The following is a 16,466-nucleotide window of genomic DNA, read 5'->3' as shown; positions in this document are numbered from 1 at the left end:
AATTCCTAGAGGTAGAGTGAATTAGATATTAAAGGACATTTGTAGCTTGAATAATTTATATGATTCAAGGTGATGTGATAATTATTTATGATATGGCTATGTTCATCAAACGTTCAAATTGGCTAACATGGTAGAGGGGGTTGAATATTGATTCTAATACAAATAATAACCAAGTTCGACGGTGATTTGTAAGGTCAGAATCAGTATAAACTTATAGCCTCACTGTTAGCCGAATCGGTAATGACAATGTCGTCCTGATATCGTTCCTGTCCACTGGATAGTGGTTCGATCCTACAAGGGGACGAAATTATCAACTAAAAATTCCCCTTCAGTTTACATATATGAAAATATATCAATTCCTAGGTAGAGTGAATTAGATATTAAAGAACATTTGTAGCTTGAATAATTTATATGAATCACGGTGATGTGATAATCATTCATGATATGACTACGTTCATCAAACGTTCGAATTTGCTAACATGGTAGAGGGGGGGTTGGATATCGATTCTAACTACGAATAATCGAGTTCGACGGTGATTTGTAAGGTAAGAATCAGTATAAACTTATAGCCTCACTGTTAGCCGAATCGGTAACTTCAATGTCATCCTGATTTTGTTCCTGTCCGCTGGACGGTGGTTCAATCCCATGAGGGGAGGAAATTATTATCAACTAAAAATTCCCCTTCGGTTTACATATATGGAAATTTATCAATTCCGAGGTAGAGCGAATTAGATATTAAAGGACATTTGTAGCTCGAATAATTTATATGAATCATGGTGTGATAATTATTCATAATATGGCTGCGTTCGTCAAACATTCAAATTGGCTAACATGGCAGAGGGGGTTGAATATCGATTCTAATTACGCATAATAACCGAGTTCGACGGAGATTTGTAAGGTCAGAATTGGTATAAACTTATAGCCTCACTGTTAGCCGAATTGGTAACGTCAGTGTCTTCCTGATTTCGTTCCTGTCCGCTGGACGGTGGCTCGATCCCAAGAGGGGACGAAATTGTTATCAATGAAAAATTCTCCTTCGGTTTACATATATGAAAATATATCAATTCCAAGGTAGAGCGAATTAGATATTAAAGGACATGTGTAGCTCGAATAAAATATATATAATAGTATATATATATATATATATATATATAATTAAGATATTACATACATAACTATATATATATATCATATATATATAATTATAATATTATATATAATCTATATATATAAAACATATATTGATATATCTATATATATATATATAAATATATATATATATATATATATATATTATAAAATATACATATATATATATATATTAATATTTAATAATATTAATTTATAAATAATATATATAATATATAATATATATAATATATATATATTTATTATAGGTATATATAATATATATATACTATATGTATATATATTATATATATATATATATATATATATATATATATATATATATATATATATGTGTGTGTGTGTGTGTGTGTGTGAATGATGTGTTGTGTGTGCGTGTGTGTGTGTGTGTGTGCTGTGTGTGTGCTGTGTGTGTGTGTGTGCATGTGAGTGTTTGTGCTGCATGTCTGTATCGGCAAATACCCTCCAACATTTGTGGGTCTGGGTATGATTACATTGGTTTCAGCAAAGGGTATATTAGTTTTAAAACGAAGCAGATCAGCACACCGTTCCTTTAGGACAATTTGAAATTCTTATACTTTTTAGAGAAGCTCCAGTGTTTATATTGTATACCACGGAGTTATTACAACTTATGCTTAACTTTCTCTCTCTCTCTCTCTCTCTCTCTCTCTCTCTCTCTCTCTCTCTCTCTCTCTCTCTCTCTCTCTCTCTCTCTCTCTCTCACCTGGACAGCAGACTCATGTCGAAGTGATTCGTGACATTACAGCTGCAAGACCCATTCTGGAATGACTGGTAGTCGGGGCAAAGACAGGCTGGAAAGGGTTCCATTCCAGCCAGCTGTTCAGCTTCCAGGACCATCATGACCGGTCTGAAGTGACTGCAGGCTTGTTGTACTGTTTCGTAAGGAGAATATAGGTTAGGGAGATGTCGGGAAGTGATTTATACCTGGGTTCGCTTAGTTTGTTTCAGAAGATATTTATGATGTCATGAATTTTAAAGAACTTGGACTTAAAAATGCTGGCGGATGAAAACAGATACATGTGAATGAACTATTTTTTAAAGTATTTTTATTACAGAGCTGACGGTACTTTGTGTGATGAAACGTGGTTTTGCTTGATTTCGTCTAAAATTTAGTAAATATATAATCAAATAATTGTAATAAAAAGCTATGCTTTAAAAAAAAATCTATTTAAAGAACTGCGATTTAAGAAATTTAGTTGATGAAGAAACATACATGTGACAGAACGTTTTGCAAGCATCTTTGATAGACAGTGTAATACCTGCTTTAGCATCGTTTCTTTCAGACCTTAGTAAACTATGTCTTTTAAAAATTGATGGGTGAAAATTTATCAGTATTTTTATTATAGAATTGACAGTATTTCATGAGATATTACCTGGTGTTCCCTGATTTCTGTTAGACCTTAGTAGATATAATTATGAAGTCTTGAATTTTAAAGACCTGTGATTTTTAAAACTTGATTTAAAGAACTGAGATGTAAAGAAATGGAGGAAGATTTAGACATGCCATAGAAACTTGGACAAGCATTTTTGTAGCAGAGTTGAAACTGGATCGTGATATAATTTTCAATTTCGCTCGATATACTTTAGGCCTATGTAGACACTTGAAGTAATAAATCTTAGAGAACATTTTTGCCACTTTACTTACTTGAGTAATTGACACTCCTCAGATCATATATATAAATTGCAAATTCCTTAGGATAGTAGATAGGAGACGTAAATTATTTCATAATACTTTATATGAAAGGGAAGTCGATTCAAATAAAAGATTATGCTACTGTAAAGAAAATCAATGTATGATAATTACTCACATGTTAAAATTTAGTAAAAGCTTTAAAAAAGAATTCCCCTCAGATATGTAGATTTGCGTCCTGCAAGAGCTATAATGTTTCTTTTCCAATGCTATACAAGATGAGATTAATTTTTCTCATTTCCTTTTAACGAATTTAAGTATATAGAAATATCCTCTCTGTCTGTCTGCCTGCAACCCCACACGCCCGCCGCCCCTCTCCCTCCCTGTCTGTCACCGAATCCTTTATGTGCTTATTACACTAGCACTGATATTCGTTTCCCTATGAATTTGTTTCAGTAATACAGATATTCTTCATTCTCTCTCTCTGTAAATATGAAGTTATAAAGCGAACTCACACCATTCATTCGCAGCTAGTAAAACCGAAATTTACAATACAATGCAGATCGAAGACGCCATAAGAGAGAACACACAACCTCCTTATTCTTCTTCTGTGTAGGCTGGGGTATCTCGAGGGATTTGCAGTAAATGGAATGGAGGAAAGTGGCGGAGAAACGGAGAATGCCCCGAGACCTCTTTGGAATCGGTCGAGAAGGAAGAGTTACCGTGAGGGCCTCGAAGTATAAACGCTGAGAGGAGAGAGAGAGAGAGAGAGAGAGAGAGAGAAGAGAGAGAGAGAGAGAAGTTCTGGGAGGGCACTATCGGCTTGGAGAGAGTATAGCGATGGTCTGCAATTTAGGATATGATAGTGAGTGGATGAAAAACTAGTTTAAATGATTATAAATAAAGATGATAAAAACAAATCAGAATAAAAAGAAATGAGAAGCAACGATAAGAAGCAGAAATTAAAGAAAATAAAAAATCAAAGCTAGAAATCCTGAAACCTACTACAGTAGACAGACTAGAATTTGGTGGGGAAAAACATGTCATATATATATATAATATATATATATATATATATATATATATATATATATATATATATATATCATGTATATACATATTGCTCTGACCTGCTCGTTCCCTCCTTGATAATGTAGTCTAACACTCTTAAGAATGGCCTTGATTGGAGGGCAGGAGATCACAAACAAACAAAAATCTACGGCAGAAGGCTGATATTATTGAAAAAGGAGGAATTTACGTGAACTCTGGACTTTAGTTTTAAATTAACTACATTCATTGTGGCTTTGACCAGCTTTCCACGATATACAGGAAAGTGGTCTGCCAGAGGTACTTCTTATTCACAGTCGTGAAAAGCGTTTGGTATTCGAGTCACATAATTAGCATCTCTCTCTCTCTCTCTCTCTCTCTCTCTCTCACTCGTCTCTCTCTCTCTCTCTCTCTCGAATGGCTGTGTCTAGTAGGGGACTCGGTTCGTCTTCTCACTTCTGTTCATAGTTGGTATTCTTCAAGGTTCCCTTAAAACACATCGAAGTATAAAGATGCATATATTGTCTTAACTATTAATAAGTCGAGACTCATCTTAGAGATAGGAGCTCTTTTAATGGTTCATGAGTAGATTTTAGGAAAAGGTGACATGCGTACAAACTAACACACATATATGACTTGTGAGGTCATGAGAAAGAATAATGATTGAAGGCTTGATCTAGATTCGCATGGGAGTATGGTCGGTCACATAGACCCAGCGAACTGATGAGACACTTGTTTATAAGAAATATGATGAAATAGTATCTGCACGCATCCTGAGTGGACACAATAATTTTGGGGGTTTTTCCTCCTTGACCTATTATACAGAGCATACAGATATTTTTATAATGGAAATAAGAATGATTCCCATTTTTTTGTGTAATTCTATTACATATTGCTCGGCCACTAGGCAATGACACGTGCTGAAAGGTTTACTAAAAATAATACTTGTGCTGAAATGCATACAAAAAGATAAGAGAAATATACAAAAGATAATACTTGTGCTGAAAGGCATACAAAAGATAATACTTTTGCTGCAGCAATAAAAGAAGATACACAGTTTCAAATATGAAGTAACTTACAGAATAGATTGGTAATTTGGAAATATTAATGCATTTCTTGTAGTTGTACATGATTCAATACATGTGTATGTATGCATATACGGTTATATATATATAAGAACAAAAATTAATGGTACCCTTGTGAGAAATGAGAGATATATGTTGCATATGAATGGTTAAATATGAGATTCATATTCATATATATGTTTTCATGGTGCAGACTGACGCACAGCAAGATTTTGTTTGGATTCACCGAAATTATACTTAAATGCAATGGTATGTGGGATACGTATGAATTAGCACAAACTACATTACATGCCAGCCAAATACTAATACACTTTTCATCCACTCTCGAGTACAAAACAAGTCGACAGACCATGTCAAATTATCAGTTTTACGTGACCCTCATGTCAAAGGGTTTCAAAGGCCAAGGCAACCTGTCTTGATCCTTACTGGCGTTCCTTGGTTGGTCCTTTCTAATTTTCTTGGTCCAGCGCCAAACGAATACATTCGTGACGATTATTATCACTAACATGCACATACAAAAGGCTAAAAGTGAATAGTAGAATGTAGCTTCTTCAAATGTGAAAACAGGATGGATGGGATCCATAGTATCCAAAATTTTTATTGTTTTAGCGACGGAAGGGTTGTATAGGAGGGGAAGTGCTGCTATATGGGTGGTCCCCCCCAGGTATAGTTTACGAAATACGTTTTCCCCCGGATGATGGTGTTTATCCCGTGGACAGTGTAGTCGGTCGTCGTCCCACGCATTCATCAGCCGCGATGAAAAGATGGGATGTTGCTGCTGATCCATCTGGGTAAACGACGCCGAATTTCTCTGAAGGAAATCTTAGCCAGGTTCCGTTGTTCAGCCTGTGAGCGAACTTAGACTTGTCATATGTGTACAAATAATTCAGCAGTGTTCTCGACTATGGGACAAAGTTCCATTGAGTGCTAGGTCTAACTCACATGAACTCTCGGAAATATTCCGGAATTCGAAGGAGTCGACCATGCAAACCTTTTTATCCATGGCTGTGTAACAATTAACAAATGATTCCAGTCTCTGACGAACGTAAAAGTTTCCTTGTTGGGGGAAATTAATATGTAGGCGGACATATTGGATATAACTGGTAATGAGCTATTCGACATGTATGCAGGAAAAGGAGAAATTTTATAGGATTTCCACGCATCGGAAGGATCAAAGGGGATATCGATCATGATTTTACTTTGCTCTACACTCACTGAGATTAAACTATGATAAAATTCAAACTTATGTGATTCGATCAACGGAGTGTAACCGACTCTATCACGAGCGTTATCTATAATCCTTGATAAATCTTTTATGGGCAATAAGTGCGGTGACAGAACACCTTTAGTAACAAGTGTGATAGCTTCAACGTAATCTTTGGATTTTTCAATGAAATGAAAAACTTTATTTTAATTAGTTTATTGAGTTCAGAAAGGATTATTTCTTGTTCATGCTGTAATCCTTCTATTTTCTTATTCTGATCGTTAATTTTAAGACGATTAGAGATACCCAAACCTAACCCTGCAACAGAACCAAAGAAATTAAGTGCGGCAAAGATGATCGGGTTACGTTTTTCAACAGCGTCATTCGGGGCTGACCACATAAGGAGGTCACGAACTAAACATTCCGTGTCAGCTGTCTTATTCTGCAATTCAAAGGACATTAACTATGCAATACCCAAGGTGTGAGCGAGTGACTGTTTGTTGCTTGGAGGGAAGTAGTTTCTGTGCAATTGAATTAAGGATTCAGTGAAAAGAGTCAGTTCAGATTTCAAATTAATTACGTCCTTCTCTTGTAGGAAAATAGCTTTCATATCTATTTCTAATATAATGTTGCTTTATGTAATGAAAAGGTCTTCATTTCTCTCAATGATTGAGCCATGATTAAAGTGTAATAAGGAACTATTAAGATTAATCCCATACGAGAAAAATACTTGAACAATTAGTACTAGGTATAACAAGACAAACTTCATATTGGAGCCTGCAATAACAAAAATATATGTAATTACACGTTTTAAGAATATCCAACACATGAAATAAAATGATACAAAGAAAAAATAATTTTTATAACGCAGAAAGGAGATTTTTTTTTATATACAAACCCATAACGGGTTAAGCCCTAACGTGCGCTATGGATACTGTGTGAATATCAGTAGGTTTGGCTAGGCTCTGAACTTTCAGCCTATTCACTACCAAAAATTTAATTTCAAGGATCACGAAGTGTCCTTCAAATTTTGGAGTTAATTTGTAGTTCAGTCCTTTCCGTAGGTAAACTTGTATATATATTATATCACATGGTTTTGTTTGTTTTGCGTTTTTGTCGCGTGTATTCTTCATGATGATTTGAACTTCTTCAAGATTCCTACGAAGTGTATTAATCATGTTTACACTGGTATCCACTATGTCCTTGAGAGGATCTGACAAATTGGTTGCAGGTGTGAGGATAGGAAAAGGTGTCCTAGCGGGTACGCCATAGATTGCTTCGTGAGGTGACATTTTGATAGAGTGGTGATAACTGTGATTGAGTGTGCTTGATACAGCAGGGATGGCTATGTCCCAATTTGGGTCCATACCGCCTAGGGTAACCCGTAGGATGTCTAACACCTTACGATTCACACGTGCTACCAAACCATTGGATTCAGGATGATTTCTTTATGCCTAACTCTGTTTTTTTTCATCTGTCCATTCGCCTGTGGTGTTTTTGTATGGTAACACTGCATCCCGGGCTTTAGATAGTTACACTCTGTGTAAGTTTTAGGTAAATGAAAGGATATCTGGGTGTACATTTGCAACTGAAAAGTGTTTTCATAATTTACTGTATGCGAATTACGCCGTTAATATTCGAAATAGGATATTATTTTAATCGTTGAATGTAATCTGAATGTAACTGTCTAAAGCCCGGGACGCAGTGTTACCATACATAAACACCACAGGCGGATGGACAGTTGGAAAAAACAGAGTATAAGAATACACACAAGGAATTAAGAAAGAGATTGTTAAATTCTCCGCCGGAGTTGGAGACGATGGTGTGAGGAATTCCATGTCTACAAATTTAACATTCATAGAACCTTCTTGCTTATTCAATAGATGTTTTATTCCTTAAAGGTATTAACTCTTTGTACCTGGTTAAAGCGTCAATTAACACTAAGAGATGTTTGTTTCCCCTGTCAGACTCATGAAAACCTGTTAACAAAATATCTAGGTGTACCCGTTCAAAGGTTTGTTTGGCATGGGGTAGGTTCTGAGACTTATGGGTGTCTAACCTTTGTGTTTGTGACAGATGTTGCAATTGTTTATATGTTTCCTAATATCTGCAGTCATCGTAGACCAGTAGAATAGTGACTTGGCCTTTTGTGACATGATAGAAAACCCAGGATGCCCGTGTAAGAGATTGGAATGCAACCAGTTTAGGATGGACGGTATGAGAGAAATTGGTACTACTACCTGATCGTTAGTCGACGGCGGCATACTTCAGGTTTTCCTAGTCGCAAATCTACACAGAATATTATACTTGATTATGAAATTTTGTAGAGAATATTTTACGTATTCCTTTTCTTTAGGATTTCCATTCAAAGCGCTTATTATTTTTTTTAACTGAGGGTCTTTCTGTTGTTCAGTCTGTACCAGTTCTGCGCTCCACCCTATGTCTTCTATGTTCTCGATCGTTTGGGTCAATGACTTCTCATTTTCAAACGCCATTTTAACAGTTTATACGGGTGTGACAATATCTCCTAATTCAGCTAATGGTTCTATTTTCCCAGATAGATATGCTATTTTTGCGCTGAAGTCCTGAATGATCATATGCCATCTCGTTCTTTTAGGGCTGTGGTTAAAACCTTTGAAGAAGTCAATAAGGACCTTATGGTCAATAAGGACCTTAACTGGATAATCGTAAATTATGAACTTGAAATGCAATAACGAATTAACAGTAGCTAACCCTTCCTTGTCTATTACTTCATATTTACTTTCAGAGGGCTTCAATTTGTGTGAGTAAAAAGCTATTGGGAAAAGCCTGTCATCATATTGTTGAAGTAGTACCCCTCCTACCCCCTGATCTGAGGCATCAGTTGCAATAAAGAATTCCTTACTGAAATCGGGAAATTTTAAGATAGGGGAGGTGCTCGATTTCTCTTTTAATGTATCGAACGCCAATTGATGTCTTTCTTCCCATATGATATCTGCACCGGCGTTAGTAACCGGACATGCAAGAAACTGTTGTACACCCTTAATGTTAGTTGCTGATGGCTGAAACTTTATCATGGACCACTTTAAGACCTTGATGGGATACCATAAAACCTAAATAGACTAGTTATTTTTCTAAAAACTCACATTTAGAAATTTTTACTCTTAAATTATGGTCTTAATCTCTGAAGAACTAACTCAAGTTTACACAAGTGCTCTTCTATGGTATTGGAAAAAATTGCAAGATCGTCCATACAGGCATGGAGGGTTACCTAGCAGGTCATGAAACACTATATTAATCATTCTCGTGAAGGTGATAGGGGCGCAACATAAACCAAAAGGCATACGTAAAAATTCAAAATGTCCCCTTGTCGGGCTAAAAGCGGTGTAAGGTGTGTTCTTTATCTAAGGGTATCTGGTGAAAGCCTTTAAGTAAGTCCAGTGAAGAGAAATATTTCTGACCAAACAGGGATAAGATGTCATCGGTACATGGCACTGGGAACCGATCGGAAATCGTTTCCTTAATTAGGCGACGGAACTCTACACATATTCGCCAAGTCTGATCCTTTATTGGCACAACAATTAAAGGAATGTTGCAAGGCTGTTCGATTTTTTTTTATAACTCCTTCGGCTAACATTTTACCTACTTCTTCACAGATTTCGTTCTGAAATTTCATAGGGAGGCGATATGAGGGTACATAGAAAACCTTATTTTTTATCCCTTAACTGATATGATGTTCAATTACATCTGTTTTTCCTAGAAATCTCTCACTCGTGGAAAAGGCACCGTGATGTTTGGACAGACGCTCGAAAAATTTCTGTCTAATCCCTTGATCCTGGATATCTGCATTTATTATATTTCTGACTGATTGTGAAAGAGGCTTGTCTACTGGGTTAATTTCAGCGATGGTAAGAATTCGATACTTATATACTTCAGAGTCTTTGACGTGTTGGTTCTCTTTGATACTAAATCGGTATTCAGGTGGTTACAGACTTCAGTATTGCCCTGGTGATGGGAGTCAACAATGTACAAAGCTTGTGTTATGAAATCCATTAATTTTCAGAGAGTCTGGAAGGATTGAAATTTCTGACCCTGGCAAAATTTTCTTAACGAGCATCGAGAGATATGATGGTGTATTAGGTTCTAGTGACTGTGTGTAGGTTGCCAAAGCGGGTTTCCGAGACTTGTGTTGGGTGGCTTAAATGATATTTTTGTTCATGAGACAGGTGATAGGTTCTTCAATGTACGTTACTGTTTGAGTATCTGTCTCCCTTCAGTCCAAAACGGATTTTAATGTGTGTGAGACTTTTAGAATTTTCCCTTGATAAACATACCATTCTTTGCAGGAGTTAGAACAACATTTTGAATGCACATGTATATCTACAATTACAACTGGATACACATTAATGTGTTGGACTATGACAAAAGTATCCGTGGGTGTACGCTTTCCCACACGATACTGCACTTGAGTCGTATCCACTACGCTTAATTCATTATTTCCGATGCCCGATAAGTGGACTTCAGATTTCTCAATAGGAAATTTAGAAAACAGCAAGTGGTGAGTACACTGGTCCATTATGTTATGTGGACTACCGGAGTCGAAAAATAACGTAAAGGGTTGATGTTCTAAATTAACTGCATGCAAGGTAGGACATAACTCTTCTGATAGCATGGATTCTGTGAAAATCTATGGGATCTTGCCCTGACTTCCTGTCATTCACAGGAAAATTCTGGGTTACACACATGTCTTCAAGGTGATTAAATTTATTATTTAGTTCATAAAATGATGATACTGTGTGCATGTTTTGCCCTGGACACTTGGACTGAGTTACCGGAAGGTCGATTTACCTGTGTTTGTTTCTGCACAGCATTACCATGAGAGGGTTTTTTCTTATTGTGGTTGGGGTGTTTTTATCACTACCAACATTCTGTGTAATATTACCCTGTGAACGGTTACGAGCATTACACTGAGGATATGAATGGTTTGTGCTATTATGAATGGAGCAAAAATGCATGCAGGAATCATTCATCGTATCTCCTGTCCTCTTGCAATTGAAACAAGTTGTCACGACGGATTATTACTAACTACATTTACTTGTGGTTTATTTTCTTGTTTTGAAAAGGCCTGGACAAGAGATGGGTCTAGATCCGTGCATTTTGACAGATGTTTCCTAACGTCTTTGTATATGTCCAGTTCTGTACTGTTGGGAGTTAGTTTATCATCAAAACACCGAATTAAGGCTTCCAGCAACATTGCTGATATGAAGGTTAGGTATTTTAGCCTGACGTAGTTCTTGGTGGTGATATTGGTACCGTTAACCCAATTTGACTGATTAAATTGACCCATGTATTCGCTTAGACGGTCTGCAATTAATGTTTCCTCACTACCGTAGATTGAACATAATTTTACTTTGAAATCTTCCCAAGTTTTTGCCTTCTGAAAAGAAATCCCCCTAATGAAGCTTTTAGCTTCCTGAAGCTGTAAGGATGGAATTGTGATACTTTTTGCTTTTAAGTGAGTGTCTATGGATGAAATCCATGATTCAACCCCTTGTGTCAAAAATCCATTAACTCGCCCTTGGAATGGTACAATGGTACCTAGCGTTAACCAAAGTCACTATGGGATTACTGGGTTGGCTAGAGGCGGACGCCCCAGTAGGTGTGGTGGTAGCCATTTTACCACAGGTATTTTACGAACGGTACGTCTATTAGCAATGCTATCAAATTATCTGTATGAATATACCCTACCACTGCATAAACGCATACGGCAATTTTTGCCTACCTCAAATAAATGCACACAAAGAAAATTATATTTAAGTCACACAGCAAAAGATGAGAATAACATACGCTCGTAAAACACAATGAAAATATTAAAGTGATATCCCTGAAAAAAAAGAGTTGGTAAAAATTCCAGAGTATTATCCCTGCAAGAGAGATTTTATTTTATTTATTTATTTATTTTTTTTTAGTATATGTCGTTTTAACTCACCCACGAACAGCAATCCAAATGCCCTGAAATCAAACGAGTGTATGAATTGGCTGGCTACACAGCAATGAATAAGATGGGTTCACTTAGCTTGTATATATGGCGTGTCTTCAGCTTGTGTATAAAAACGTCCAATGCCGTTCATCCATAAGTTGTCCTTCACATCCCATAGGTGGATGTGTTCGCTTGTTGCAGTGATGCGAGTTGTTTCTCTCCAGATCTTCCAGGAAGCGCAAGTTTACGAGATGTTTTGATGCCAATGATATGAAGATGAAGACGCCGATGATATCAAAATGCTGTCAGCAGCGGATTGATGATATATTAATATATTGTATTGTTAAGTAGAAGTCGGGATTCAGCCCAGATCTGCTCAGTTGAATGTCGGTGAAGGCCGTCTCGGGATGTTTTCATGGCCACTGCACTGCGCTGCCAGACGTATGATTCACTCTTAAGATGTGGCGAAAGTGATGTGAAGATGAAGTTCGTAGCCAGCTGCCACCATTTATTGTGGCTTTGACCAGCTTTCCACAATATACAGGAAAGTGGTCCGCCAGAGGTACTTCTGATTCACAATTGTGAGAGCGTTTGGTATTCAAGGCGCATAATTAGTCTCTCTCTCTCTCTCTTTTGGATCGCCATGTCTAGTAGGGGACTCGGGTCGTCTTACTTCCATTCATAGGCGGTATTCTTCAAGGTTCTCTTGAAACACATCGAAGTATAAAAGATACATATATTGTCTTAACTATTTACAAGTCGAGACTCATCCTAGAGACAGGAGCTCTTTTAAGAGTTCTTGAGTAGATGAGAAATAGGAAGAGATTGCGTACAAAGTTCTCAATTTGATCTTAAGAGAAAGTGACATACGTACAAACTAACATACACACATGACTTTTGAGGTCATGAGAAAGAATAATGATTCAAGGCTTGATCTAGACTCTCATGGGAGTTTGGTTGGTCACATAGACCCAGAGAACTGATGAGACACTTGTTTATAAGAAATATGATGATTCAGTATTTGCACACGATAATTTTGGACACAACAATTTTGGTTTTTTTCCCTCCTTGACATATTCTGTAGAGCATAGCGATATTTTCATAATGGAAATAAGATGCATTTTCACTTTTGTATGTAATTACACATTTACATTAAGTTACGTAGGTCCAGGAACTAATGAGGTGGTTGATTGTCGATCCACTAGAAACACATGGGTGGGAAATGAACCAGACACGGAGATCAGAGTTTGTGCAAAATAGATTATTTCAATGCAAGCCTTATTCCAAAAGGGTTACCAATTTGTCCCACAATCAGACACACATCAGTACTAAGGTGACGAACACGTGGGGAACATTACACATTACTTGCTCTTAGCTTAAAGTATTACAACCCACTCAAGGGGCATGAAATGACTAGGAGTTTACACATAAAGGACTATTAGGTTGCTTGAATTAACTAGGGGATGTTTACTAGCATCAAAAGGGAATTAATCACAGCATTGAACCAAAATTGGGAGAGTGAGAAGCTGAACAAAGAAGGGAGAAAAAGTTGCCTTGGAAGAATGGAAATGAAATACAGACAAGAGGCAAAACAATTCCCTGACTGCACTAAATTTATGTCTCACAGTACCTGGAATTCCTGGGTTTGGTAGTCTTCTTATCTGTTGATATTTCTGTGCACTATGGAGATATAAGAACACTTGTGGGATCCTCCCAGGGGAGGCAGGGGAGCAGAAGGGGGTGAAGTGGAGTCTGCAGGGCTTGAGAAAGTGTAAGGAAGTCCTGCTTCTGAGCAGTTCTGAGAGAGAGCTGCTGTGGCCCCACTCTTATAAAGTCTCGCCTGGGTAGGCTCCGCCCTAATCCAAGGTTCCCTGTGGAGAAGAAATCCAGAGCAGCCAATATGATTCAAGAGGGTTTTTCGAGAGAATGAAGGCTTTCAGTTCATAGGGGCAACTTGCTTATAAGGATGAATGAGTCTTGTTATAAAGAGGTCTTAACTTTCCTTGGTTCTGGCTTAAAATCCTGAACACCTCCCATTCTAGAGGACATTTCGGGTTGGAATGGGCAAGACAAGCCAGAAACAAAGACAAAGGACAAATATAAATTCCTGAGCCTTCCATACTCCCCTTGAGTGGACTTATAATATAAACGAGATTCAAGTTCTGCCGATAATAATATTTGAAAGATCTACTTGACAGGCAGAGAATCTAAAATAATGTAATTCAAAGCAATATATAAATGAGCCAGGCTTTGAAAATATCTCTAAAGCTACAGCAATTTTTGCTGGCTAAAATTTTTCCTGGTCGGGAATGCTAAGCACCTAGAATAGGGCACTGTGCCAATTGTGGCACTTTTATGATAGTAGTTCATGACAAAATATTAATTTATAAGGCCAGAATAGCTGGCGGCTGTGGCTCTACCTAAGGAGAGCATACAATGGGAATAAATGCCTAAAGGAAAGGAAACTATGGAAGAAAAGATATACATTACAAAAAAATAGAAAGTTGCAAAAGGATAAGAAGGAAGTAGAAGTAGCAGAATCTGGTACCCTCCTCTGGATGGAGAGGGTCAGAATTCTTTAAAAGAGGGTGGCACTTCCTTTGACCTCTCTGAGGTCAGTTTGATGGTGCCGTGGGGGGGGCCTTGAAAGACTCAAGCTCTTTGAAGATGCCGGAGGGGCATCGGCTCCAGCTGCTGCGACAACCAGGACCTATGCACTCATCCCTGTGCTTAATGCTGCGTGGCTCGGTTCCCTGATTTCTTTGGCCAAATAGGATTCGGCTGAGTCATTACTCTGGGACCAGTTAGCTGCTGATGGAGGGGGATTGGATGAGGTAATGGTATTCGTGATGCGCTTACCCATTGGGATGATCGACTCTGGGGCAGTTTGGGAGGCTGCATCGTTGGTGGATTGTCCGCTATAGTCATGGGTGTCCTGGAGGATTCCTATTGGAATTGGCTCTTCCTCGACTGCTAGCATGGGTAGTGGGGCCAAACTAGCGGAGGGAAAGCGACCGGGACTTAAGAGCTCCGGGAGGGAGACTCGAGTCTTGCCTTGGCACTGGCACTGAGGCTGTTCCTGGCTTAGTGAGAGGACTCGAACGTGGCTCAATATCCATGAGGGACAGAGCCTCTCACTGCATGGCACCTTCAAGTGGCACTGGCTGTGCAGAGGTAGTTCTTGGAGGCCTGTGGAATGGGTCTGGAGCTACGTGAGGGTGGGGGCCCTGATACGCTACAAAGGTGGGAGGAGACTTAAAATCTTGTCCTAGCAGGACATTATAACCTCCTGGTATATAGGTTGCTACTGCCATGGTACATATCCCATAACGGTGAGGTCGTGTGACTCAACTGAGCAGTAGGCAAGAACATCTTGAGGATCTCTATTGTGATAAATTGGTGCCTATCAACCTGAGCTCCATAAGGAATTTTATCCTCTCGAATGATGGATACCTGCGCACCAGTGTCATTGAAAGCTCGGACCTGATGGGCAGGATAGCGACCTCTGGGAGGTGCGACAAATATGGGGCCCTGAGCAGGAGGGCCTAGAGCTGAAGGATTCGTCACTGCCATAGCAATGGCAGTAACAGGAGCTTTCTTGGGGCATCACCACCCAGGCAGCGGTGTGCCCATGCACTTTGCATGAGTCACAGAAACTCTTGCTAAATTCAGGCCTGTTGTTTCTGTTCCAATGGCCGTTATTCTTATTGTTAGGATGATGGGGTAGTCCATTCTGAGTAGTAGCGGCAGCTTGCTGAGGAGGATCCACCTTTGAGAGGCACTGCTCCATGGTTGTGACCTGGTTTATTGCAACACCCACACACAGGTTTCCGTGTTTCCTTCTGGGCTTCTCTTTCTTTCTCCCTTTTGTCTGCTTGGAATACTCTCAGCAGCTTCTCTTTTCTCTTGTGCTTCTCTCGGCAGCTTCTCTTTCACTTTGTGCTCTCTCTTATGCTGCTTCCTTCATCTTGTTACTTATCCAATTGATCAGTTTTGTGCCCTCCAGCCCCAGTATTTGCCCTGTTTCAGTGAAGGCCTTAACCTCCTCCAGTGCTGCGTTGCTGGCCATTTTTTCAGGGGTAAAACGCTAATAGCACTAGTCTGGGAATCTGGGTACATGCACATGGGCACTAGCCTGAATTAATAAGGTGGATGATAGTCACAAGATTGCAGATATCACCATGGGTATGTGGAGAACTCAATGCTATACCAGGGAAATAGCAAGGCTCCCTATGTTTGGAATAAGCGCAAATGCGGATGAGATGATGGCCAAAAGGCTGTTAATGTCCTCCACACAGTGCGGAAACATCACACAAATGCCATGGGAATAACAGTTGAATAAATAGACAAAGACCTCATGCAAATGCAGAA

The 16,466-nt window shown here is 38.5% G+C and overlaps 1 protein-coding gene across 1 annotated transcript in view; it reads right to left on the bottom strand.

Annotated features, from left to right (window-relative positions):
• The window catches only part of LOC135210833 (endothelial lipase-like), a 40,131-nt gene that overhangs the window by 6,315 nt on the left and 17,350 nt on the right, over positions 1 to 16,466 (bottom strand). Inside the window, exon 6 of the mRNA XM_064243709.1 lies at positions 1,874 to 2,042. Coding sequence (XP_064099779.1) covers positions 1,874 to 2,042 — 169 coding nt within the window. The remainder of the gene's footprint in view (positions 1 to 1,873; positions 2,043 to 16,466) is intronic.

Source organism: Macrobrachium nipponense, chromosome 4 (assembly GCF_015104395.2).
Source record: "Macrobrachium nipponense isolate FS-2020 chromosome 4, ASM1510439v2, whole genome shotgun sequence".
Classification (NCBI taxonomy): domain Eukaryota; kingdom Metazoa; phylum Arthropoda; class Malacostraca; order Decapoda; family Palaemonidae; genus Macrobrachium; species Macrobrachium nipponense.
The sequence above is the reverse complement of the archived record's forward strand: the minus strand, read 5'-3'. Positions and strand labels throughout refer to the sequence as shown.